The sequence below is a fragment of the Gigantopelta aegis genome, chromosome 12, assembly GCF_016097555.1.
Source record: "Gigantopelta aegis isolate Gae_Host chromosome 12, Gae_host_genome, whole genome shotgun sequence".
NCBI classification, from domain to species: Eukaryota; Metazoa; Mollusca; class Gastropoda; order Neomphalida; family Peltospiridae; genus Gigantopelta; species Gigantopelta aegis.
Genome location: NC_054710.1, coordinates 8,660,230 through 8,685,670, shown reverse-complemented (window position 1 = coordinate 8,685,670; position 25,441 = coordinate 8,660,230). Strand labels below are relative to the sequence as shown.

General features: G+C 38.5%; 1 protein-coding gene across 1 annotated transcript in view; it reads right to left on the bottom strand.

Moving 5' to 3' along the window:
* LOC121386347 (bone morphogenetic protein 1-like) overlaps window positions 1-25,441 on the bottom strand; it is a 41,895-nt gene that overhangs the window by 10,480 nt on the left and 5,974 nt on the right. Inside the window, exons 3-12 of the mRNA XM_041517225.1 lie at window positions 22,387-22,508; window positions 18,830-18,982; window positions 16,842-16,941; window positions 15,738-15,853; window positions 13,393-13,563; window positions 10,051-10,138; window positions 8,050-8,192; window positions 7,012-7,143; window positions 6,026-6,116; window positions 4,247-4,377 (exon numbers count right to left, since the gene is read on the bottom strand). Coding sequence (XP_041373159.1) covers window positions 4,247-4,377; window positions 6,026-6,116; window positions 7,012-7,143; window positions 8,050-8,192; window positions 10,051-10,138; window positions 13,393-13,563; window positions 15,738-15,853; window positions 16,842-16,941; window positions 18,830-18,982; window positions 22,387-22,508 — 1,247 coding nt within the window. The remainder of the gene's footprint in view (window positions 1-4,246; window positions 4,378-6,025; window positions 6,117-7,011; window positions 7,144-8,049; window positions 8,193-10,050; window positions 10,139-13,392; window positions 13,564-15,737; window positions 15,854-16,841; window positions 16,942-18,829; window positions 18,983-22,386; window positions 22,509-25,441) is intronic.

The following is a 25,441-nucleotide window of genomic DNA, read 5'->3' as shown; positions in this document are numbered from 1 at the left end:
AAACACAATATTAAATAAGTAATAGTATAGTGGTAGATAATTAAATAAGTAATAGTGTAGTGGTAGATGGCTTTAAAAACAACAGACCAAATACAATATTAAATAAGTAATAGTGTAGTGGTAGATGGCTTTAAAAACAACAGACCAAATACAATATCAAATAAGTAATAGTGCAATGATACATGGCTTTAAAAACAACAGACCAAATACAATATCAAATCAGTAATAGTGTAGTGGTAGATGGCTTTAAAAACAACAGACCAAATACAATATCAAATCAGTAATAGTGTAGTGGTAGATGGCTTTAAAAACAACAGACCGAATACAATATGAAATAAGTAATAGTGTAGTGGTAGATGGCTTTAAAACAACAAACCGAATACAATATTAAATAAGTAATAGTGTAGTGGTAGATGGCTTTAGAAACAAGACCAAAACAATATTAAATAAGTAATAGTGTAGTGGTAGATGGCTTTAAAAACATCAGACCAAATACAATATTAAATCAGTAATAGTGTAGTGGTAGATGGTTTTAAAAACAACAGACCAAAACAATATTAAATAAGTAATAGTAATAGTGTAGTGGTAGATGGCTTTAAAAACAACAGACCAAATACAATATTAAATAAGTAATAGTGTAGTGGTAGATGGCTTTAAAAACAACAGATCAAATACAATATTAAATAAGTAATAGTGTAGTGGTAGATAGCTTTAAAACCAACAGACCAAATACAATATTAAATAAGTAATAGTCTAATGGTACATGGATTTAAAACAACAGACCAAATACAATATTAAATAAGTAATAGTGTAGTGGTAGATGGCTTTAAAAACAACAGACCAAATACAATATTAAATAAGTAATAGTGTAGTGGTAGATGGCTTTAAAAACAACAGACCAAATACAATATTAAATAAGTAATAGTGTAGTGGTAGATGGCTTTAAAAACAACAGATCAAACACAATATTAAATAAATAATAGTATAGTAGTAGATAATTAAATAAGTAATAGTGTAGTGGTAGATGGCTTTAAAAACAACAGACCAAATACAATATTAAATAAGTAATAGTGTAGTGGTAGATGGCTAAGTAATAGTTTTAAAAACAACAGACCAAATACAATATGAAATAAGTAATAGTGTAGTGGTAGATGGCTTTAAAAACACAATAGACCAATTGTGACTGTAATGAATTATTTGACCGGATCTTACGTTTGATCTTTGTAGTGAATGATTGTACTGGATCCGGCTATTCAGTACATCACCTTGAACTATAATTAAAGTTTGTTTCTGCTTAACGACGCGACTAGAGCTCTGATTTATTAATCATCGGCAATTATATGTCAAACATTTGGTAATTTGACATATAGTCTGAGAGAGGAAACCTGTTACATTTTCCCATTATTAGTAGCAAGGGATCTTTTATATGTACTTTCCCACGGACAGGATAGCACATACCACGACATTTGTTATACCTGTCGTAGTGCACTGGCTGGAACGAGAGAATTAACCCAAAAATGGGCTCACCGATGGGAGTTGATTCCAGATTGACAGCGCATCATGCGAGCGCTTTACCATTGGGCTACGTTCTGCCCCATGAGCGACAAAGCTAGTTACTAAATTATGTGTCTCTCTACAAAACTAGTTAATAAATTATCTGTCTCTCTACAAAGCTAGTTAATAAACTGTCTGTCTACAAAGCTAGTTAATAAACTATATGTCTGTCTACAAAGTTAGTTAATAAATTATCTGTCTACAAAGCTAGTTAATAAATGATCTGTCTGTCTACAAAGCTAGTTAATAAACTATCTGTCTGCCTACAAAGCTAGTTAATAAATTATCTGTCTGTCTACAAAGCTAGTTAATAAACTATCTGTCTATCTACAAAGCTAGTTAATAAACTATCTGTCTGTCTACAAAGCTTGTTAAGAAACTATCTGTCTCTCTGCAAAGCTAGTTAATAAATTATCTGTCTACAAAGCTAGTTAATAAATTAACTGTCTGTCTACAAAGCTAGTTAATAAATTAACTGTCTCTCTACAAAGCTAGTTAATAAACTGTCTGTCTACAAAGCTAGTTAATAAACTATCTGTCTGTCTACAAAGTTAGTTAATTTAACTATCTTTCTATCTATAAAGCTAGTTAATAAATTATCTGTCTGTCTACAAAGATAGTTAATAAACTATCTGTCTGTCTACAAAGATAGTTAATAAATTACCTGTCTGTCTACAAAGCTAGTTAATAAATTATCTGTCTGTCTACAAAGCTAGTTAATAAATTATCTGTCTGTCTACAAAGCTAGTTAATAAACTATCTGTCTGTCTACAAAGCTAGTTAATAAACTATCTGTCTGTCCACAAAGCTAGTTAATAAACTATATGTCTGTCCACAAAGCTAGTTAATAAACTATCTGTCTGTCTACAAAGCTAGTTAAGAAACTATCTGTCTCTCTGCAAAGCTAGTTAATAAATTATCTGTCTACAAAGCTAGTTAATAAACTATCTGTCTGTCTACAAAGTTAATTAATAAATTATCTGTCTACAAAGCTAGTTAATAAATGATCTGTCTCTGTCTGTCTACAAAGCTAGTTAATAAACTATCTGTCTGCCTACAAAGCTAGTTAATAAATTATCTGTCTGTCTACAAAACTAGTTAATAAACTATCTGTCTATCTACAAAGCTAGTTAATAAACTATGTGTCTGTCTACAAAGCTAGTTAAGAAACTATCTGTCTCTCTGCAAAGCTAGTTAACAAATTATCTGTCTACAAAGCTAGTTAATAAACTATCTGTCTGTCTACAAAGCTAGTTAACAAATTAACTGTCTGTCTACATAGCTAGTTAATAAATTAACTGTCTCTCTACAAAGCTAGTTAATAAACTGTCTGTCTACAAAGCTAGTTAATAAACTATCTGTCTGTCTACAAAGTTAGTTAATAAACTATCTTTCTATCTACAAAGCTAGTTAATAAATTATCTGTCTGTCTACAAAGATAGTTAACAAACTATCTGTCTGTCTACAAAGATAGTTAATAAATTACCTGTCTGTCTACAAAGCTAGTTAATAAATTATCTGTCTGTCTACAAAGCTAGTTAATAAAATATCTGTCTGTCTACAAAGCTAGTTAATAAATTATCTGTCTGTCTACAAAGCTAGTTAATAAACTATCTGTCTGTCTACAAAGCTAGTTAATAAACTATCTGTCTGTCCACAAAGCTAGTTAATAAACTATCTGTCTGTCCACAAAGCTAGTTAATAAACTATATGTCTGTCCACAAAGCTAGTTAATAAACTATCTGTCTGTCTACAAAGATAGTTAATAAACTATCTTTCTCTCTACAAAGATAGTTAATAAACTATCTGTCTGTCTACAAAGATAGTTAATAAACTATCTGTCTATCTACAAAGCTAGTTAATAAACTATCTGTCTGTCTACAAAGATAGTTAATAAACTATCTTTCTCTCTACAAAGATAGTTAATAAACTATCTGTCTGTCTACAAAGATAGTTAATAAACTATCTGTCTATCTACAAAGCTAGTTAATAAACTATCTGTCTGTCTACAAAGCTAGTTAATACACTATCTGTCTATTCCGTGGTCTAGTGGATAAGCTGCTGGACAATCAAGCTGACGACAGTGGTTCAAATCCCGTCAAAGCTGGCTCACACATTCATTCATCTTTCTCATTTATCACCCTCTGCTTATCATTCTCATTACCTTAATAAAAAAGGAACTTTCCAATTTCTCTCACGATTTCAATCTGTTTTAACCCTTTCTGTCAGTTTCCTACGACTCTGTCTTCTGAGCTGTCCACACCATCGCCTACCTGTCTTAACTTCCTCCACGGGTGTGTATTTCCCTGCACCCATCTGGCATCCTCGTCCTCTACCGCTAATAAAGCTGGTCTAACCCACGGCACTGTCTAACGACCGCCGGTAGTAGGGGTGCATAGTAGGTGGTTACAAGTGCCTCTTAACAATGCCAGAAGTAACTACTGAACACTCCCCGAAGTGGTCAGACTAAGCCCACAGCTAAAAGCTGATGGGGAACAGGTGTGTGGCACAGATAGCCACAAGAGACAAGCACCTGTCGCGGTTGGAGAGACAAGGACTGGGATGTGGAGGTGGATAGCGAAAGAAGTTGAAAGATAGGAGGAGAGAAAGGAAAGGGGGCACTGGGATAAAAAAAAAGAAAAAAAAAGAGAAGCTAGTTAATAAATGATCTGTCTACAAAACTAGTACATACCGTCGTACACGCCGATGTAATCTTTGGAGCACGTGCTGTCCACGGTCAGGTAGCCAAGGTCACCAGACAGAGACAGACTGACGACGTTGGTCAATTTAGATGCTTCCAGGAGATACTCGCAGTAACCATTACTGTAAAAACAAAATTATTTAGTGATAAAACAACACAATCTCTTCCTGAAAAAAGACACAAAAAAACCCTAAAAACAAACAACAACGACGACGACGACAACAACAACAACAACAAAACCCAAAATATATTGCTACTAATTTTTTGGTTGACAAAATTAAAAATACGCATTTTTAATGTGACCACAACAACAATTATCAAACAAAGTATGGCATGAATAATATTCATTTTTTACACACCCGTTGGTGAGAACATCATGCGTTATTTTTGATAACACATAGTTGTTTACACACGTACGTGTGTTAACAATTTCAAGACATCCGACTGGCTGCTCCTAGGTGATGACCAGGTCACCAATGCCATACGTCCAATAAAAAAACAAAAAAACAACCCAGCTACAAGTGCAAAGGGTTGTGAATATCTTTTAGTCGATAAAGATGTTAAAATTTACTTAAAACCTGGTTTTTTAGGATATGTAAGAAATAGAATAATACACTCGTGTCCGTTAGATACCATTTATCTCACAACTCGTTGTTTAAAAACGTACCAAACTCGCTCATGTATTATTCTCTATTTAATAACTCTCCAGAATATTTTTAATCATCATGGCTAAAACAAACCAACAGTTTTTATATTTGTTTTGTTTAACGACACCACTAGAGCACGTTAATTAATTAATCATCGGTTATTGGACGTCAAACATATGGTAATTCTGACAATTTAGTAATTCATTAAAGGGAACCCGCTACATTTGTTCCTAATACAATAAGGGATCTTTTATATGCACTTTCGCTCAGACAGAAAAGCACATACCACGGCCTTTGACCAGTTGTCGTGAACCGGTTGGAACGAGAAAAAACCCTATCAGCTGAATGGAATCACTCAGATGGTTCGATCCTGCGACGTATTCACCTGAAACGAGCACTCAACCCACTGAGCTAACTCCAGCCCCCACAAACAAACAGAGTGCACAGTGTTTGATCTTTTTTATTTTATTTAAAGTTATATGGTTATAGGTAGTACTAAACCAAATAACTTCCGGCTGGGTCAAAGTTCGAGGTGCACCCAACTTTTGATAGAGAAGTAAACACCACAAGTCCTGTGATTGGTTATAAATGTGAGTGTGTTGGTTGTAAAAAATAATAGTTTCATCTGGGTAAAAAAAATGTGCAATTTTATTTCATCTAGTACCAATGTGTCAAGTAGCCTTGTGCTTGAAACATGTATGGGGTACCTGTAAAAAAAAGTACTCGAATTTTGTGCGAAACTAGGGTAGTCATAGACGCTACCCGTTATCTCAGAAACGAGCAGCTTGACCCCCAGTTTTTTCTGATTCACTTTAAGTGTAAGGGGTGGTAGTATTTATATCCGTGGCGTTTATGTCGGTTGATACGTTGCAGGTGGGAGTTTTAGCCACATATGTTAATATTGTCGTCTATGGGATTTGATTTGGTAGTATACACCCTAAAGGCCACACAGATATTGAGAGAGGAAACCCGCTGTCGCCACTTCATGGGCTACTCTTTCCGATTAGCAGCAAGGGATCTTTTATATGCACCATTCCACAGACAGGATAGTACACGCGACGGCCTTTGTTACACCATTTGAGGAGCACTGGCTGGAACAAGAATGTCGGTGAAAGCTTCTTACTTAGGAACTGGGTCCTTGCCAAAGAAATCTTCAAACCCTTCCTCATTTTCTTTGACCATAATTTTCTTTGCTTTTCCATTGCAGGGATAATCTGGAAAATAAAATAAAAAATAAAATATGAAGAACGACAGACAGTTAAACAGAGAGGCAGATGTACAGACATGCAGACAGATTGACAGACAGGCAGACAGGCAGACAGGCAGACGGGCAGACAGGCAGATGGACAGGCAGGCAGACGGGCAGAGGATAGCACATAAGTACTACGGCTTTGGTATCACTAGTCGTGGTGCACTGGCTAGATCGAGAAATAGCGCAATAGGCCCACCAACGGGGATCGATCCCAAACCGACCACACATCAGACAAGTGCTTTACCACTGGGCTACGTCCCGCTCCTCTTGGAGAGGAAACCCGCTACATTTTCCCATTATATGCACCATCACACAGACAGAATAGCACATACCACGGCCTTTGATATACCAGTCGTCGTGCACTGGCTGGAAGAGATATAGCCCAATGGGCCCACCGACGGGAATCGATCCTAGACACAGACGCCTATCAGTTAACCATTAGACTACCGCGATTAGTCTCGCCGTTAGGTCAGGTCCTGTCATAGGGTTTAACGTGCACATTCAGAGCAAGCTGTTGTAGCGCACGCCTGTCATGGGCGCATGTTTCGGCCCAAGCCGGCTCCTCCGTCCACGACAGGAAAAGGGTTTGGGGTGGGTGGTAGGAGGGACCGCCCGCGCTGACAGGTGCAAGAGAGAACCAGCAGCCCGACCGGGGTCGGTAGCGGGTATGAGTATCGTGGTGCTATTGAATTTCGAATGTCCCGTTGGATTAAGTAAAAAAAAAACAGAAGAAAATAAGATTGCGCAATTTTTGTGAAATAATTTTGGCGCATAATTCTGAACGGTTCATCGAAAGAAAAACCTGAAGCTACGAGTAATTTTGATTTAGTTTGCCGAATAATAGATCATATTCTTACCGTTAGAAACCGCTTTGATTAAGTAAGAGTCCGTTGTTTTTTGGTCAATCACTACTTCCGGTTTGGTGCTGATGTACGTAGGATTGTTCTTAAGACACATCTGCTTAAGCTGAGGAGCACCAGTTGTCGACCCTAAAACAAAGGGAAAAAAAAGAAAACTATTTGTTATCGACACCCCAGCGCATTGCAAACTATGTTAACACTGAGAGAGAGAGAGAGAGAGAGAGAGAGAGAGAGAGAGAGAGAGAGAGAGAGAGAGAGAGAGAGAGAGAGAGAGAGAGAGAGAGAGAGAGAGAGAGAGAGAGAGAGAGAGAGAGAGAGAGAGAGAGAGAGATACACAGAGAGAGAGATACACAGAGAGACAGAGGGAGAGAAAGACAGGTACACAGAGACTGAGAGAGAAGGCGATGCAGAGGAACATTGAGCGAAATAAATAGAAAAAGGGAGAGATAAAAACAGAATGAGAGGGAGAAAGAAACAGAGAAAGTGAGAGACACAGACAGAGACAGACCATAGAGAGAGACAGACAGACAGACAGACAGACAGACAGACAGACATACACAGAGAGAGAGAGAGAGAGAGAGAGAGAGAGAGAGAGAGAGAGAGAGAGAGAGAGAGAGAGAGAGAGAGACAGACAGAGACAGAGGGAGTTAAAGACAGGTAGACAGAGACTGAGAGAGAAGGCGATGCAGAGGAACATTGAGCGAAATACACAGAAAAAGGGAGAGAGAAAACAGAGAGAGAGAGAGAGAAAGAGAGAGAGAGAGAGAGAGAGAGAGAGAGAGAGAGAGAGAGAGAGAGAGAGAGAGAGAGAGAGAGAGACACACACACACACACACACACACAAATATATATACATATACGTGTATATAGAGAGAGAGACAGACAGACAGACAGAGAGACAGACAGACAGTAAGATAAACTCGCTGCCTCCTACAGTAAGGTAGCAAGACATCTGTTATATACGCATTTCCCCCCCACACAGGACAGTATTCACCACAAGTATTTTCAGTGAGTGATCGCCAGCCCGCGACTCACCGTCAAACACTTTGAGGTAGTCGTATGTGTCGTTGCAGGGTACGATGCTGAAGTCGTAGACGCCGAGACGACGGATGACGTCGATCCTGACGTTGGCGGAGGCGGAGTGGCTGACCACCTTGAGAGGACACGGTTGGTTGTTTCTGTGAAAGCATTAAAAACGAGGGTTTTTTGTTTAACGACACCACTAGAGCGCATTCATTTATTAATCATCGGCTATTGGAAGGACAGAAGGAAATGTTTGGGTTTTTTTTTTTTTAAAGACGCATTCAACACATTTTGTTTACGGTTATATGACGTCGGACATAATATGGTTAAGGAACACACAGATATTGAGAGAGGAAACCCGCCCCGCTGTGGCCACTTCACCCACCCCTTCGAGCGTTACGTAATATTTGAATAGCCCCTTACTCGTTGACAGAGGATATTGATGTCTTGGTTAAAAATAATTAACCGTGTATAGAAAACGTAGAGAAGATGCTAATATATATTATTACTAAGTGTAAAAAATGGGCAATGTATGTTAAATCTTTGTTGCAAGAACTTGGATTTCTGTATCTTTGGAATTCTAAAGATGTATCAGCTGTGTCACCACAAAACATTAAACAGATACCTACAGATCAGTTAACACCTACGCATTGAGTGGTTAAACTCGTTATGGGTGGGAGGCGGTACCAGGGCGTGAACCCAGTACCTATGCCGCCGACGCAGATTTTATATGATTAATTTGGTAACTTTGAACACACTTTGATTTGGTTCCGACATATTATACACACAGCTGGCCTGTTCCACGGCACTATTTAACAATTAGAGCGAACTTTGAACATACTTCTATCGTTCTGTTACTCGGGTAAATACCCTCCAGTGATGCAGTGCATTCTTTGATTTGATTTGGTTCCAACATATTATACACACAGCTGGCCTGTTCCACGGCACTATTTAACAGTTAGAGCGAACTTTGAACATATTTCTATCGTTCTGTTACTCAAGTAAATACCTTCCAGTGGTGCAGTGAATTATTTGATTTGATTTGGTTCCAACATATTATACACACAGCTGACCTGTTCCACGGCACTATTTAACAGTTAGAGCGAACTTTGAACATACTTCTACCGTTCTGTTACTCAAGTAAATACCTTCCAGTGGTGCAGTGAATTATTTGACTTGATTTGGTTCCAACATAATATTATTATATATACAGCTGGCCTATTCCACGGCACTAGTTAACAGTCAAAGCGAACTTTGAAGACACATCTATTAGTCTGTTACCTGAGTCAATACTCTCCCGTGATGCAGTGGATTATTTGATTTGATTTGGTTCCAACATATTATATATACAGCTGGCCTATTCCACGGCACTAGTTAACAGTCAAAGCGAACTTTGAAGACACATCTATTACTCTGTTACCTGAATCAATACTCTCCCGTGATGCAGTGGATTATTTGATTTGATTTGGTTCCAACATATTATATATACAGCTGGCCTATTCCACGGCACTAGTTAACAATAAGAGCGAACATAGTAAATGAGTGCAAATGTCACATAATTTTAACATTAACGAAAATGCAATCGAGCGAAGAAAGTTTTTCTTAAAGTTTGTTTTGTTTTACGACTACTAAAGCACATTGATTTATTAATCATCGGCTATTGGATGTCAAACATATGGTAATTTTGACATAGAGTCTTAGAGAGGAAACCCGCTACATTTTTTCCGTTAGTAGCAAGGGAACTTTTATATGCACCATCCCACAAACAGGACAGCACACACCACGGCCTTTGATATACCAGTCATGTTGCACTGGCTGGAACGAGAATTAGCCGAATGGGTCCTCCGATGGAGATTGATTCCAAACAGACCGCGCATCAAGCGAACACTTTTTCACTGGGCTACGTCTCGCCCCCCCCCCCCCACCCCCCCCACCCCCATCGAGAGAAGAGTGCATAGACAGAATAGTAATGAAGTAAAATAAACAAGATAAAGAAATAAATAGACAACTCACTGATTGTTTATCTGGTAGGGGTAGAACCTAAACGACGGACTGGTACTGGAGCGTGTAGATACAGGCAGTGCTCCGCTACACGAGCTCACTGAAATCAAATATAATAATAATAATAATACTAATAATAATAATAGTAGTAGTAGTAGTAGTGGTAGTAGTAGTAGTAGTAGTAGTGGTAGTAGTAGTAGTGGTAGTAGTAGTAGTGGTAGTAGTGGTAGTGGTAGTAGTAGTAGTGGTAGTAGAAGTAGTGGTAGTAGTAGTAGTGGTAGTAGTGGTAGTAGTAGTAGTGGTAGTAGTGGTAGTGGTAGTAGTGGTAGTAGTAGTAGTGGTAGTAGTAGTAGTGGTAGTAGTAGTAGTGGTAGTAGTAGTAGTGGTAGTAGTAGTGGTAGTAGTAGTAGTGGTAGTAGCAGTAGTAGTAGTAGTAGTAGCAGCAGTAGTAGTAGTAGTAGTAGTAGTAGTAGTAGTAGTAGTAGTGGTGATAGTAGTAGTAGTACTAGCAGTAGTAGTAGTAGTACTACTAGTAGTAGTAGTAGTAGTAGTAGTAGTACTAGTAGTAGTAGTAGCAATAGGACTAGTAGTAGTAGTAGGAGGAGAAGGAGTAGTATCAGTAGTAGTAGTAGTAGGACTAGTAGTAGTAGAAGTATTAGTAGTAGAAGCATTGGTAGAAGTAATAGTAGTAGTAGTAGTAGAAGTAGTACTAGTAGTAGTAGTAGTAGTAGAAATAGTAGTAGTAGTAGTAGTAGTAGAAGTAGTACTAGTAGTAGTAGTAGTAGTAGAAATAGTAATAGTAGTAGTAGTAGTAGAAGTAGTACTAGTAGTAGTAGTAGTAGTAGAAATAGTAGTAGTAGTAGTAGTAGTAGTAGAAGTAGTAGTAGTAGTAGTAGTAATAGGACTAGTAGTAGTAGTAGTAGTAGTAGTAGTAGGAATAGTAGTAGTAGAAGTAGTAGTAGTAGTAGTAGTAGTAGTAGGAATAGTAGTAGTAGAAGTAGTAGTAGTAGTACTAGTAGTAGTAGTAGCAATAGGACTAGTAGTAGTAGTAGGAGGAGAAGGAGTAGTATCAGTAGTAGTAGTAGTAGTAGGACTAGTAGTAGTAGTAGAAGTAGTAGTAGTAGAAGTAGTAGTAGTAGAAGTATTAGTAGTAGAAGTATTAGTAGTAGAAGTATTAGTAGAAGTAGTAGTAGTAGTAGTAGTAGTAGAAGTAGTACTAGTAGTAGTAGAAATAGTAGTAGTAGTAGTAGTAGTAGTAGTAGTAGAAGTAGTAGTAGTAGTAGTAGTAATAGGACTAGTAGTGGTAGTAGTAGTAGTAGTAGTAGTAGTAGTAGGACTAGTAGTAGTAGTAGTAGTAGTAATAGCACTAGCAGTAGTAGTAGTAGTAGTAGTAGGAATAGTAGTAGTAGAAGTAGTAGTAGTAGTAGTAGGAATAGTAGTAGTAGAAGTAGTAATAGGACTAGCAGTAGTAGTAGTAGTAGTAGTAGTAGTAGTAGTAGTAGTAGTAGTAGGAATAGTAGTAATAGGACTAGCAGTAGTAGTAGTAGTAGTAGTGGTAGTAGTAGTAGTAGTAGTAGAAGTAGTAGTAGTAGTAGTAGTAGTAGTAGTAGTAGTAGTAGTAGTAGTAGTAGTAGTAGTAGTAGTAGTAGTAGTAGTAGTAGTAGTAGTAATAGGACTGGTACCAAGGCCTTTAATATACCAGTTGTGGTGCACTGGCTGGAGCGATAAATAGCCCAATGGGCCCACCGACGGGGATTGATCCCAGACCGACCGCGCAGCAAGCCACTGGGCTATGTCTCTCCCCGTTTTGATTATCTTCGTTGTTAAGTTTGATGATTATCAGTGCATCTGATCGTATTTACAACAACAACAAAAAAAGCAAAAAAAGAAGCAAAAAAGCAAAAAAAGCAAAACAAAACATTTTACACAATTGTACTTGAAGTGCAATTACGATACAATATCTAAAACGAATTGAATACGAAGCTAAATAATCGTAACGCAATATCCTGTCATTGAATGAAAGTTAAAATTAAACTCGGTTTGTTTTTGTGGTTTGCATGGGTTGGGTTTTGTGTGTGTGTGTGTGTATGTGTTATTTTTTTTTGGGGGGGCGTGTTTTTTTTGTTGTTGTGAGAATCGCTTTGTCAGGTATGTTTGCACAGCCCAATGGATCCACCAACGGGGATCGATCCACTGGGCTGCGTCCCGTCCTACCGGCCAGTAAAGGACATCCTCTGGTAAAGAACACGATTATACCTGTATTTTGCATCACTAATTAGTTACAGGCTGGTAGGTACTGGGTTCGGATCCCAGTCGAGGCATGGGATTTTTAATCCAGATACCGACTCCAAACCCTGAGTGAGTGCTCCGCAAGACTCAATAGGTACGTGTAAACCACTTGCACCGACCAGTGATCCATTACTGGTTCAACAAAGGCCATAGTTTGTGCTATCCTGCCTGTGGGAAGCGCAGATAAAAGATCCCTTGCTGCTAATCGGAAAGAGTAGCCCATGTAGTGGCGACAGCGGGTTTCCTCTCAAAATATGTGTGGTCCTTAACCATATGTCTGACGCCATATAACCGTAAATAAAATGTGTTGAATGCGTCGTTCAATAAAACATTTCTTTCTTTTTTTTCTTTTACACAATGAGGCTGTAGGTCCAACATACCTCTGGAAGGAACCGTGTAGTGTATATTAGTTTTATACAATAAGGCTGTAGGTCCAACATACCTCTGGAAGGAACCGTGTAGTGTATATTAGTTTTATACAATGAGGCTGTAGGTCCAACATACCTCTGGAAGGAACCGTGTAGTGTATATTAGTTTTATACAATGAGGCTGTAGGTCCAACATACCTCTGGAAGGAACCGTGTAGTGTATATTAGTTTTATACAATGAGGCTGTAGGTCCAACATACCTCTGGAAGGAACCGTGTAGTGTATATTAGTTTTATACAATGATGCTGTAGGTCCAACATACCTCTGGAAGGAACCGTGTAGTGTATATTAGTTTTATACAATGAGGCTGTAGGTCCAACATACCTCTGGAAGGAACCGTGTAGTGTATATTAGTTTTACACAATGAGGCTGTAGGTCCCAACATACCTCTGGAAGGAACCTTGTAGTGTATATTAGTTTTACACAATAAGGCTGTAGGTCCAACATACCTCTGGAAGGAACCGTGTAGTGTATATTAGTTTTATACAATGCGGCTGTAGGTCCCAGCATACCTCTGGAAGGAACCGTGTAGTGTATATTAGTTTTATACAATAAGGCTGTAGGTCCAACATACCTCTGGAAGGAACCGTGTAGTGTATATTAGTTTTATACAATGCGGCTGTAGGTGCCAACATACCTCTGGAGGGAACCGTATATATTTTGAAGATGAACTTCGTTTTTTGATTGGACCAGTCTTTCTTGCTGGTTTGCAGGTGCACCCACAGGTAGCGGTCTGCGGTGACGAGTTGACTGAACGGAGCCGTGTCGCTGCGTCCTTCTATTAGAGTGCCGATAGTGTTGTTATAACCTGTGAACAAGAAACAGTCAGTCAGTCAGGTAATCAGTGAGTGAAAACGCCAGCCAGTTAGGTAACCAGCCATGTGGAGATCAACGCAACACACTTTCAACAATCAAGCCGTCAACACAACAAAACACAACAAATCAACACAACTGACCAACAAAAAGAAGCCATCAACATAACACACTATCAACTGAACAAGCTATCAACACAACCCAAAGCAACAAACGATCAACACAATCAAACATCATCAAACAACCCATCAACACAATATAACAAACGATTAACACAACCAACCATCATATAACAAGCCAGAAAAATAACAAATTTACACAAGCCCTGAACACAAGAAGTTAACACAGAAGCTATCAACACAGCAATTTAACACAGAAGCCATGAACACAACAGATTAACACAACCAGCCATCAACACAACAAATTATCACACAAGCCAGTAACACAAGTTAACACAGACGCCATCAACACAAACATTAACACAGAAGCCACGAACACAACAAATTAACACAACCAACCATCAACACAACAAATTATCACACAAGTGAGCAACACAAGTTAACACAGACGCCATCAACACAAACATTAACACAGACGCCACCAACACAAGAAGTTAACACAGAAGCCATGAACACAACAAATTAACACAGAAGCCATGAACATAACAAATTAACACACAGGATACCAACACAAAAATTATCACACAAGCCATCAACACATTAACACAGACACCACCAACACAACACATTAACATAGAAGCCATCAATACAACAAGTTAACACAGTAGCCATCAACACAACACATTAACACAGAAGCCATCAACACAACAAGTTAACCTAAAAGTCATCAACACAACAAATGAACACAGAAGCTATCAACACAAAAATTAACACAGAAGCCATGAACACAACAATTAACACAGAAGCCACTAATACAACAAATTAACACAGAAGCCATTAACACAAGTTAACACAAAAGCCATCAACACAAAAAGTTAACACAAAAGTCATCAACACAACAAATGAACACAGAAGCTATCAACACAAAAATTAACACATAAGCTATGAACACAATAAATTAACACAGAAGCCACCAACACAACAAATTATCACAGAAGCCACCAACACAACAAGTTAACACGGAATCCATGCACCCAATAAATTAACACACAAGCCATGAACAGAACAAATTATCACAACAAGCCATCAACACAACAAGTTAACACAGAAACTATCAACACAACAAATTAACACAGAAGCCATGCATACAATAAATTAACACACAAGCCATCAACGCAACAAATTATCACAAGCCATCAACAGAAGTTAATACAACAAGCCATCAACACAACAAATTAACACAGAAGCCATTAACACAAGTTAACACAGAAGCCATCAACACAACAAGTTAATACAAAAATCATCAACACAACAAATTAACACATAAGCCATCAACACAACAAATTAACACAGTAGTCATCGACACAACAAGTTAATACAGAAGCCATCAACATAACAAGTTAACACAGAAGCCATCAACACAAATTAACACAACAAGTTAACAGAACAAACCATCAACATAACAAGTTATTACAGAAGCCATCAACATAACAAGTTAACACAGAAGCCATCAACATAACAAGTTAACACATAAGCCATCAACACAACAAATTAACACAGTAGTCATCGACACAACAAGTTAATACAGAAGCCATCAACATAACAGGTTAACACAGAAGCCATCAACACAAATTAACACAACAAGTTAACAGAACAAACCATCAACATAACAAGTTAATACAGAAGTCATCAACATAACAAATTAACACAGAAGCCATCAACACAACAAATTAACACAACAATCCATCAACATAACAAGATAACACAGCAATCCATCAACATAACAAGTTAACAGAACAAACCATCAACATAACAAGATAACACAGAAGCCATCAACACAACAAATTAACACAACAAGCCATCAACATAAAAAGTTAACACTAAAGCAATCAGCACAACAAATTAACACAACAAGCCGTCAACAACAAACATTCGCTCGTTAGATACGTTTTGAAACAACTCGTTGAAAGATAAATGGTATCTAACGGCCACTCATGTAGCATTCTCTATTCAATACACGTGTCTAGATATTAGGAATAATTATCCATACCGCTGCAGATTCCCATGAAACCGGAAGCCAAGGCTTCTGTGCGTTCCCAGTGAACGATTTCGGCGGCAACCAAGTTTCCGAAGGGAGCCGCAAACTGGTAACGACAATCCGAGTTACTGGAAGACAAACAAGGAAGAAATATTTTTTAAATTATGTTTTGTTTAACGACACCACTAGTGCACATGAATTTATTAATCATCGGCTATTAGATGTCAAACATTTGGTAATTCTGACATACAGTCTTAGAGAGCAAAACTCGCTACATTTTGTTTCTATTTAGTAGCAAAAAAATCTTTTATATGAACTTTCCCACATACAGGATAGCACATACCATGGTCCAGGCGTGGTGCTCTGGGTGAAATGAGAAATAGCCCAATGGGCCCTCTGACGGGGATCGATCCTAGACCGACCGCGCATCAGGTGAGTGATTTACCATATGGCTACTTCCCGCCTCTCTGTAGCACAATTAGAAAACAAAATTACAAACACCAATAATACACACAATAAAATGTTAACCATTATTACAAATATGATTTCCTCAAATGTCACGATTAAGATCAAATGGGACTACTATAAATGATGAAAAATCATCAACAACGATAACTGAACTATACTCTTAAAAAGTAGGGGAACTCTAATAAGAATTTACAATTGCCAAAATTGTAAGGTATATTAGCTGTGGGGAATGGTTATATGATAATAGTGAATTAATTGGGCAAACATTACAACCGGTAGTTCAATATTACCGTAGGTTTTCTGACCACCAAAGATCTTGAAAGTTGACGGGTTTTTTTTATCAGTAATCCGCAAATTCAAACAATAAAAATGACTAAAACAAAACAATAACAACTGTATGATCAACAGAATGAAAAAAGATTAACAGAAGTAATGTTCCACATCGATTAATGGACCTTCCTGGAAATTGTCAAAATCGAGAATGACACTGCGTGATGCATGTGCAAACTATGGAATGTGTTTCAGTGTGTTGATAAACAGACCTGAACGTTCTTTACTAGGATGTCTGTGTTTAAAACGTATATAAGAGTATATTTTGCAATGGAAAAAGGAAACAGCAAAAATAACGACATAGAATGAACTACTCACTTGATGTTGTGGCCGATGTAGTCAGGAAATTCCATGTACAACGGTAGACCTATGGGCACGTCTATTGCCCGCCAAGTACCAGCGATGCAACCACTAGCAACTGCAACAACAACAACAACAACAATATATATATATGTGCATGTATAAACATCCAAAGATCAGAAAGAATATGCACTCTGTATAACGCTAATGTTATAGAATACGAATTTATCCTATAACGTACCCATGATATCCATGTCATAAACCCATGCGATAATTTAGAGTATTAACCCGGTTAATAATGGTATGCAAATTTAAAGGTTTCAAATTTAAAGGCCTTGTCTAGTTAAAGGGACATTCCTGAGTTTGCTGCAATTTTTAAGATGTTTTTGACTAGCAGAGACCTTTTAACGATTGTAATTACATATCAAATATATTTTACTGCATATTAAACGTGTCTCTGATCATTCTAATATATGTACTAGGTTAAATTATATTTTATTTCCTAATCCAATTTGGGCTTCTTACAAATATTAAGACGACCAGAAACACATTGAGTATACAGACACTGATATTCTAAACAAGAAAATATATTTAATATGTAAGCTTAATCGTAGAAATATTTTATTAGTCGAAAACATCTAACAATGCAGCAAACTCAGGAATGTCTCTTTAATCGGTATTTGTCTCGGCAGAGACTCGACAAATACCGATTAACATAGACTCGTTGATATTGTTAATATTAAAAACCACTCGTGACGAATCCTCTGTATATATCAGGGTTTTAACAGTTAAACAAAAGTTTGTTAGTGGAAGGCATGGCCCCATGCCCCTCTCCTTTCGCCAATGAATCAATGACAATGACAAAGATATTTACGTGCACATTCAGAGCAAGCTGTTGTAGCACACGCCTATCCTGACCACAGGGACCGGCATTGGCCGGTTCCCTCTGTCCAGGACAGGAAAGGGTTGGGGGAGGGTTGTATTTGGTGCTATGGAATTTTGAAAGTCCCGTAGGATTATGTCAAAGAGGAAGAGGTGCGCGTTTTACATGAAGGAAATTTGGCGCAATTTTGATGGTCGTTCTAATTGAAATAGTGAAGAGAGCCAATAGGTTTTGTTTTAGTATTCCGAAAGTGGCTCTTTATTATGACCGTCTTGGTGCTGTAGGGTGTCTCCCTAGGTTGCCCACAGGGCCCTTAGAAGGGGCCTGATCTCTGAATCAATATCTGCCTTCTTTATATACACTTGACACACAAGTGTAGCCAGACTTTTATACGAGAGGGGGACCCATTTTTTTTTGGGGGGGGGGGGGAGGGAGGGGGAGACCCATACTATATATGTTTGGTTTTATAAAAAAAAAAAAAAAAAAAAAATAGTTAAAAAAAAGTTCGATTGGGGAGGGCATGACCCCCGTGCAGCCTCCTCCCTACCCCACGGACTGGACAACTAACACATACTCCAGAATATTTATAATAATTCCATCACCTAAATGGTATAGATATTTTATAATCGATTTTCTTACACACCCGTTGGTGTGTTAACAATTTCAAGACGTACGACTGGCTGCTCCTAGGTGATGACCAGGTCACCAATGACATACATCCAATGAAAAACTACACGATGGAGATCGATTACACTATGATATATAATTAACCTGACATTCATGTGTCTGTCACGCGTAAGTCAGCTACAAGTGCTACGGCTGTAAATAACTTTTAGTCCAAAAAGATGTTAAACTTTGCTTAAAACCTGTTTTTTTTTAGGATATGTAAGAAATAGAATAATACATTCGTGTCCGTTAGATACCATTTATCTCACAACTCGTTGTTTAAAAACGTACCAAACTCTTTTTCGCTCGTTAGATACATTTTAAAACAACTCGTTGTGAGATAAATGGTATCTAACGGTTGCTCATGTATTATTCTCTATATCACACACATAGACCCTAACCGATCAATCAACGATTATGATCGACCATTGAAACATCACTGCTGAGTGGTACGTACAGGTAAGATGTGACCAGTATCGCAGCTGGAAGCCTCGTTTGTTCATCTCTCGGTCTGTCCGGAAAACCACGAACATGACCTGGCCTTTACTCCGAGACATCATCCGATCCATCCCGCAATATTTGTGAATCACAGGCGCATTAGCATCCGAACCTTAAACATGACAAAAGGAGCAACGATAACAGTATATTTAGTGGAGCAATGATAACAGTATAATTAGTGAAGCAATGACAACAGTATAATTAGTGGAGCAATGATAACAGTATATTTAGTGGAGCAATGATAACAGTATAATTAGTGGAGCAATGATAATATATTTAGAGGAGCAATGATAACAGTATAATTAGTGGAGCAATGATAACAGTATAATTAGTGGAGCAATGATAACAGTATAATTAGAGGTGCCACGATAACAGTATATTTAGAGGTGCAATGCTAACAGTATAATTAGAGGTGCAATGCTAACAGTATAATTAGAGGTGCAATGATAACAGTATAATTAGAGGAGTCACGATAACAGTATAATTAGAGGTGCAATGATAACAGTATAATTAGAGGTGCAATGATAACAGTATAATTAGAGGTGCAATGATAACAGTATAATTAGTGGAGCAATAATAACAGTATAATTAGTGGAGCAATGATAACAGTATAACTAGAGGTGCAATGATAACAGTATAATTAGAGGAGCAATGATAACAGTATAATTATAGGTGCAATGACAACAGTATAATTAGTGGAGCAATGATAGCAGTATAATTAGAGGGGCAATGTTAACAGTATAATTAGAATTCGCGGGGCGGAATGTAGCCCAGTGGTAAAGCGTTCGCTTGATGCGCGGTCGGTCTAGGATCAATCCCCGTCGGTGGGCCCATTGGGCTATTTTTCGTTCCAGCCAGTGCTCCACAACAAAGGCCGTGGTATGTACTATCCTGTCTGTGGGATGGTGCATATAAAAAATCCCTTGCTGTTAATCAAAAAGATTAGCCCATGAAGTGGCGACAGCGGGTTTCCTCCCTCAGTATCTGTGTGGTCCTTAACCATATGTCCGACGCCATATAACCGTAAATAAAATGTGTTGAGTGCGTCGTTAAAAACCCATTTCCTTCCTTCCTTCTGAAATTCGCTGACCGTAATAATCCACGAACTGTGCGGAAATTAGATCACAAATAATAAAAGTGATGTCACAGTACATAATATTTCACAATTGTCTACTACAGTAAGAAAGTTTGTTTTATTTAACGACGTCACTAGAGCACATTAAATTTTTTTATCTTATCATCGGCTATTGGACGTCAAACATATGGTCATTCTGACACTGTTTTTAGAGGAAACCCGCTGTCGCCACATAAGCAACTCTTTTACGACAGGCAGCAAGGTATCGTTTATTTGCGCTTCCCACAGGCAGGATAGCCTTTGTTGAACCAGTTATGGATCACTGTTCGGTGCAAGTGGTTTACACCTACCCATTGAGCCTTGCGGAGCACTCAGTCAGGGTTTGGAGTTGGTATCTGGATTAAAAATCCCATGCCTCGACTGGGATCCGAACCCAGTACCTACCAGCCTGTAGACCGATGGCCTAACCACGACGCCACCCAGTGAGTTTACATATGGTGTGGTCGGGATCTAGGATCGATCGCACGTCAAGCGATGGTTAAACAATCAAAATGCACTACCAGTCGTGGTGCACTGGCTGGAACGTGATCGATCAACGGGGATCGATCCTAGACCGACCGTGCATCAGGCGGACGCTTTACCACTGGACTACGTCTTGTTCCATGTACAGGTAACATATTGACCGCCATACACGGTGATATATTGGCAAAGCACTAATGACCGTCGTACACGGTCAGATATTGACAATGCACTAATTACCGTCATACACGGTGAAATATTGGCAAAGCACTAATGACCGTCGTACACGGTCAGATATTGACAATGCACTAATTACCGTCATACACGGTGAAATATTGACAATACACTAATGACCGTCATACACGGTGAAATATTGACAATTCACTAATGACCGTCATACACGGTGACATTAACAACGCACTACTGACCGTCATACACGGTGAAATATTGACAATGCACTAATAACCGCCATACACGGTGAAATATTGACAATGCACTAATGACCGTCATACATGGTGAAATATTGAAAATTCACTAATGACCGTCATACACGCTGATATATTGATACGCGCTTCTGACCGTCATACACAGTGAAATAATAACATCGCACTACTGACCGTCATAAACGGTGAGATATTGAGAATTAAGAATATTGATATTAAGAATGCACTACTGACGGGCATACACGGTGAGATATTGACAATTCACTACTGACCGCCATACACGGTGAGATATTGACAATTCACTAATGACCGTCATACACGGTCAGATATTGACAATGCACTACTGACCTTCATACACGGTCAGATATTGACAATGCACTACTGACCGTCATACACGGTCTGATATTGTCAGTGCACTACTGGTCGCCATAAATGGTGAAATATTGACAAAGCACTAATGACTGTCATACACGGTGAGATATTGACAATGCACTAATGACCGTCATACACGGTGAAATATTGACAATGCACTACTGGCCGTCATACACGGTCAGATATTGACAATGCACTACTGACCGTCATACACGGTCATATATTGACAATGCACTACTGACAGTCATACACGGTCTGACAGTGTCAGTGCACTAATGACCGTCATACACGGTCTGATATTGTCAGTGCACTATGGTCGCCATTCATTATTGACTATTCACTAATGACCGTCATACACGGTGAAATATTGACAATTCACTAATGACCGTCATACACGGCGAGATATTGGCAATGCACTACAGACCGTCATACACGGTGAAATATTGACAATGCACTAGTGACCGCCATACACGGTGAGATATTGACAATTCACTAATGACCGTCATACACGGTGAGATATAGACAATGCACTACTGACCGTCATACACGGTGAAATATTAACAATGCACTAATGACCGTCATACACGGTGAAATATTGACAACGCACTACTGACCGTCATACACGGTGAAATATTGACAATGCACTAATGACCGTCATACAAGGTGTGAACTTGACAATGCACTACTGACCGTCATACACGGTGTGATATTGACAATGCACTAATGACCGTCATACACGGTGAAATATTGTCAGTGCACTACTGGTCGCCATACATGGTGAAATATTGAAAGTGCACTACTGACCGTCATACACGGTGAAATATTGACAATGCACTACTGACCGTCATACACGGTGAAATATTGACAATGCACTAATGACCGTCATACACGGTCAGATATTGTCAGTGCACTACTTGTCGACATACATGGTGAAATATTGACAATGCTCTAATGACCGTCATGCACGGTGAGATATTGATACGCGCTACTGACCGTCATACACGGTGAAATATTGACAATCCACTAATGACCGTCATACACGGTGAGATTTTGACAATACACTACTGACTCTCATACACGGTGAGATATTGACAATGCATTACTGACCGTCATACACGGTGAGACTGTCGGAACATCCATCGGCCCAGTTCACGAGGTCCATGTGCATCACTTCCAGGTTGACAAACTCGTAGAGTGGAGCTGTGATGAGCCACGAACAGTCCGCCTCACTGAAATCACACAAAACAGATCAGTTATAGAGATCAGTCCGCCTCACTGAAATCACACAAAACAAATCAGTTATAGAGATCAGTCCGCCTCACTGAAATCACACAAAACAGATCAGTTATAGAGATCAGTCCGCCTCACTGAAATCACACAAAACAGATCAGTTATAGAGAACAGTCCGCCTCACTGAAATCACACAAAACAGATCGGTTATAGAGATCAGTCCGCCTCACTGAAATCACACAAAATAAATCAGTTATAGAGATCAATCCGCCTCACTGAACTCGTTCCAGCCAGTGCACCACGACTGGTATATCAAAGGCCGTGGTATGTACTACCCTGTCTGTGGGATGGTGCATATAAAAAGATCCCTTGCTGCTAATCGAAAAGAGTAGCCCATTAAGTGGCGACAGCAGGTTTCCTCTCTCAATATCTGTGTGGTCTTTAACCATATGTCTGACGCCATATAACCGTAAATACAATGTGTTGAGTGCGTCGTTAAATAAAACATGACATAAACACTGAAATCACACAAAACAGACCAGTGATAACGAATAAAGCAAACGTGAATGGATGAATGAATGAATGAATGAATGTTTAACGACACCCCAGCACGAAAAATACATCGGCTATTGGGTCAAAGTTGAAACTATGGTGAATGCAAAAAATAAATGATGAACCAGATCAATATCAAAAATCAACAGTTAAAATATAATATCACAAACAAGTAAAATTAAAATTTAGAATAAAATTCACAATCACGAAAAAATTGCAACAACAGTTCAGGATGGAATTCTGGCAGACGTTTACCTGCTTGGTCTGGCTGAACATATGACACATACCCTGGAACAGAACAAATGACACATGTCCCGGTACAAGACATATGACACATACCCTGGAACAGAACATATGACACATACCCTGGAACAGAACAAATGACACATACCCTGGAACAGAACAAATGACACTGTGACGGAAAATGCTCTTATCTTTTCGCCTGTGGCGATGTTAATTGTTTTAGAGGGCCATGTGCAGCTTGGTTACGTAATACCTCCTCCCCCCTCCCCCCGCGCGACGTGGTAGAGCTGCGTTTCCAATATGCACTTAGATCAGTTGTGGAGGCCATGTGGCCAGTAGTTACGTAATACCTCCGATAGTGCGGTTTACGACCGGGTATTTCTAGCGAACTGGCGACAGTAAGTCTGACCATCTAAGAAAAAAATACCGTCTCTGGGAGTTGTGGGAATATCACATGATAGGTGAGGTACCGCGTTGTGCCCCCAGGCGATATTCGCTGTCTCTGAGAATTTTTGAATAAATAGATAGGATTTTAGAGATATCGGGGAGAATCATTGGAAGGCTCCCGGGGAACGTAGTCCGACTGGACTTGGTAAATATATTTTTCTGCTCTGTTGTATAACCTTGATGTGATTGATGTGACTTTAAATATTTTAATACTGTATTATACCAATATTATTAGACAGTGTTTCCGGTAATCTGACGAAGTAAATTGTAGGCTTCACTGTTCTAAAATATTAAAGCTTAGCCAGTCATCCTAGAGGACCTAGGTAAACTGTAGGTTACTGTCTTTATGGTGATATGTACCAGTATTAATTCTGTATTACAAGGTTACTGAATGAGTAGTTAAGGGTTAATTAAAAATTAACCAGTTAGGAATAGAGTTGTAATTCCTTTATTAATTAAGTTCCCCTGGAAGCGTTTCTCAATTATCACACGTGTGGGTGTTGTATCACGGTGAAGTGATTAGAATATTGTGTAAACTAGACACCTAGTGATTAACTAATTAAGTGATTAGCTCTGGGTTGTTATTATATTGTTGTTGTTAATTAACTACTGCGGCAAGTACATTTGTCAGCGTAGTGTTAATACAAATTCCAAAGTGTATTGTGTTTTGTTGTGTTTTCTAGTGAACTAAACGTGCTATATATATATACATATATATACATATATATATATATATATCTATATATATATATATATATATATATATATATATATATATATATATATATAAAGATCATATCTCTGATATACCTAGAGCCGAGCCACTCGGGTATTGGACTGCCCGATACAGAGAGATCTAAAAGATATACAGTTAGAAGAGATATTTGGATAATCGTGTTTTATTCAGTTACGGGTATTATAGGATCCCCGTGACAGACACATACCCTGGAAAAGAACATATGACACATACCCTGGAACAGAACAAATGACACATGCCCCGGTACAAGACATATGACATATACCATGCAACAGAACATATGACACATACCCTGGAACAGAACAAATGACACATACCCTGGAACAGGACATATGACACATACCCTGGTACAAGACATATGATACATACCCTGGTACAAGATATATGACACATACCCTAGGTAGCGTGAGTCTGTTTATCTTTACTCCATACTAAGTAAAACATGACACATAAAAGTAATAACAGAAGGGGCGGGACGTAGCCCAGTGGTAAAGCGCTCGTTCGATGCGCGGTCAGTTTAGGATCGATCCCCGTCAGTGGGCCCATTGGGCTATTTCTCGTTCCAGCCGGTGCCCACGACTGGTATATCAATGGCCATGGTATGTGCTATCCTGTCTGTGGGATGGTGCATATAACAGATGCCTTGCTAATAATTGAAAAATGTAGCGGGTTTCCTATCTAAGACTATGCGTCAAAATTACCAAATGTTTGACACCCAATAGCCGATGATAAATAAAACAATGTGCTGTAGTGGTGTCGTTAAACAAAAAGAAACTTGAATAACATGTATTATACTACACTAACATGTAAAATATATACTGCACCATAGTGATATTAATTTTATTTCTCTGTGATATTTGTATTTTTTGCACCGTTCTTTTCTTTACACTGTGTTTTAATTTAACAGTTGAATTTTTATATATATATCATGTA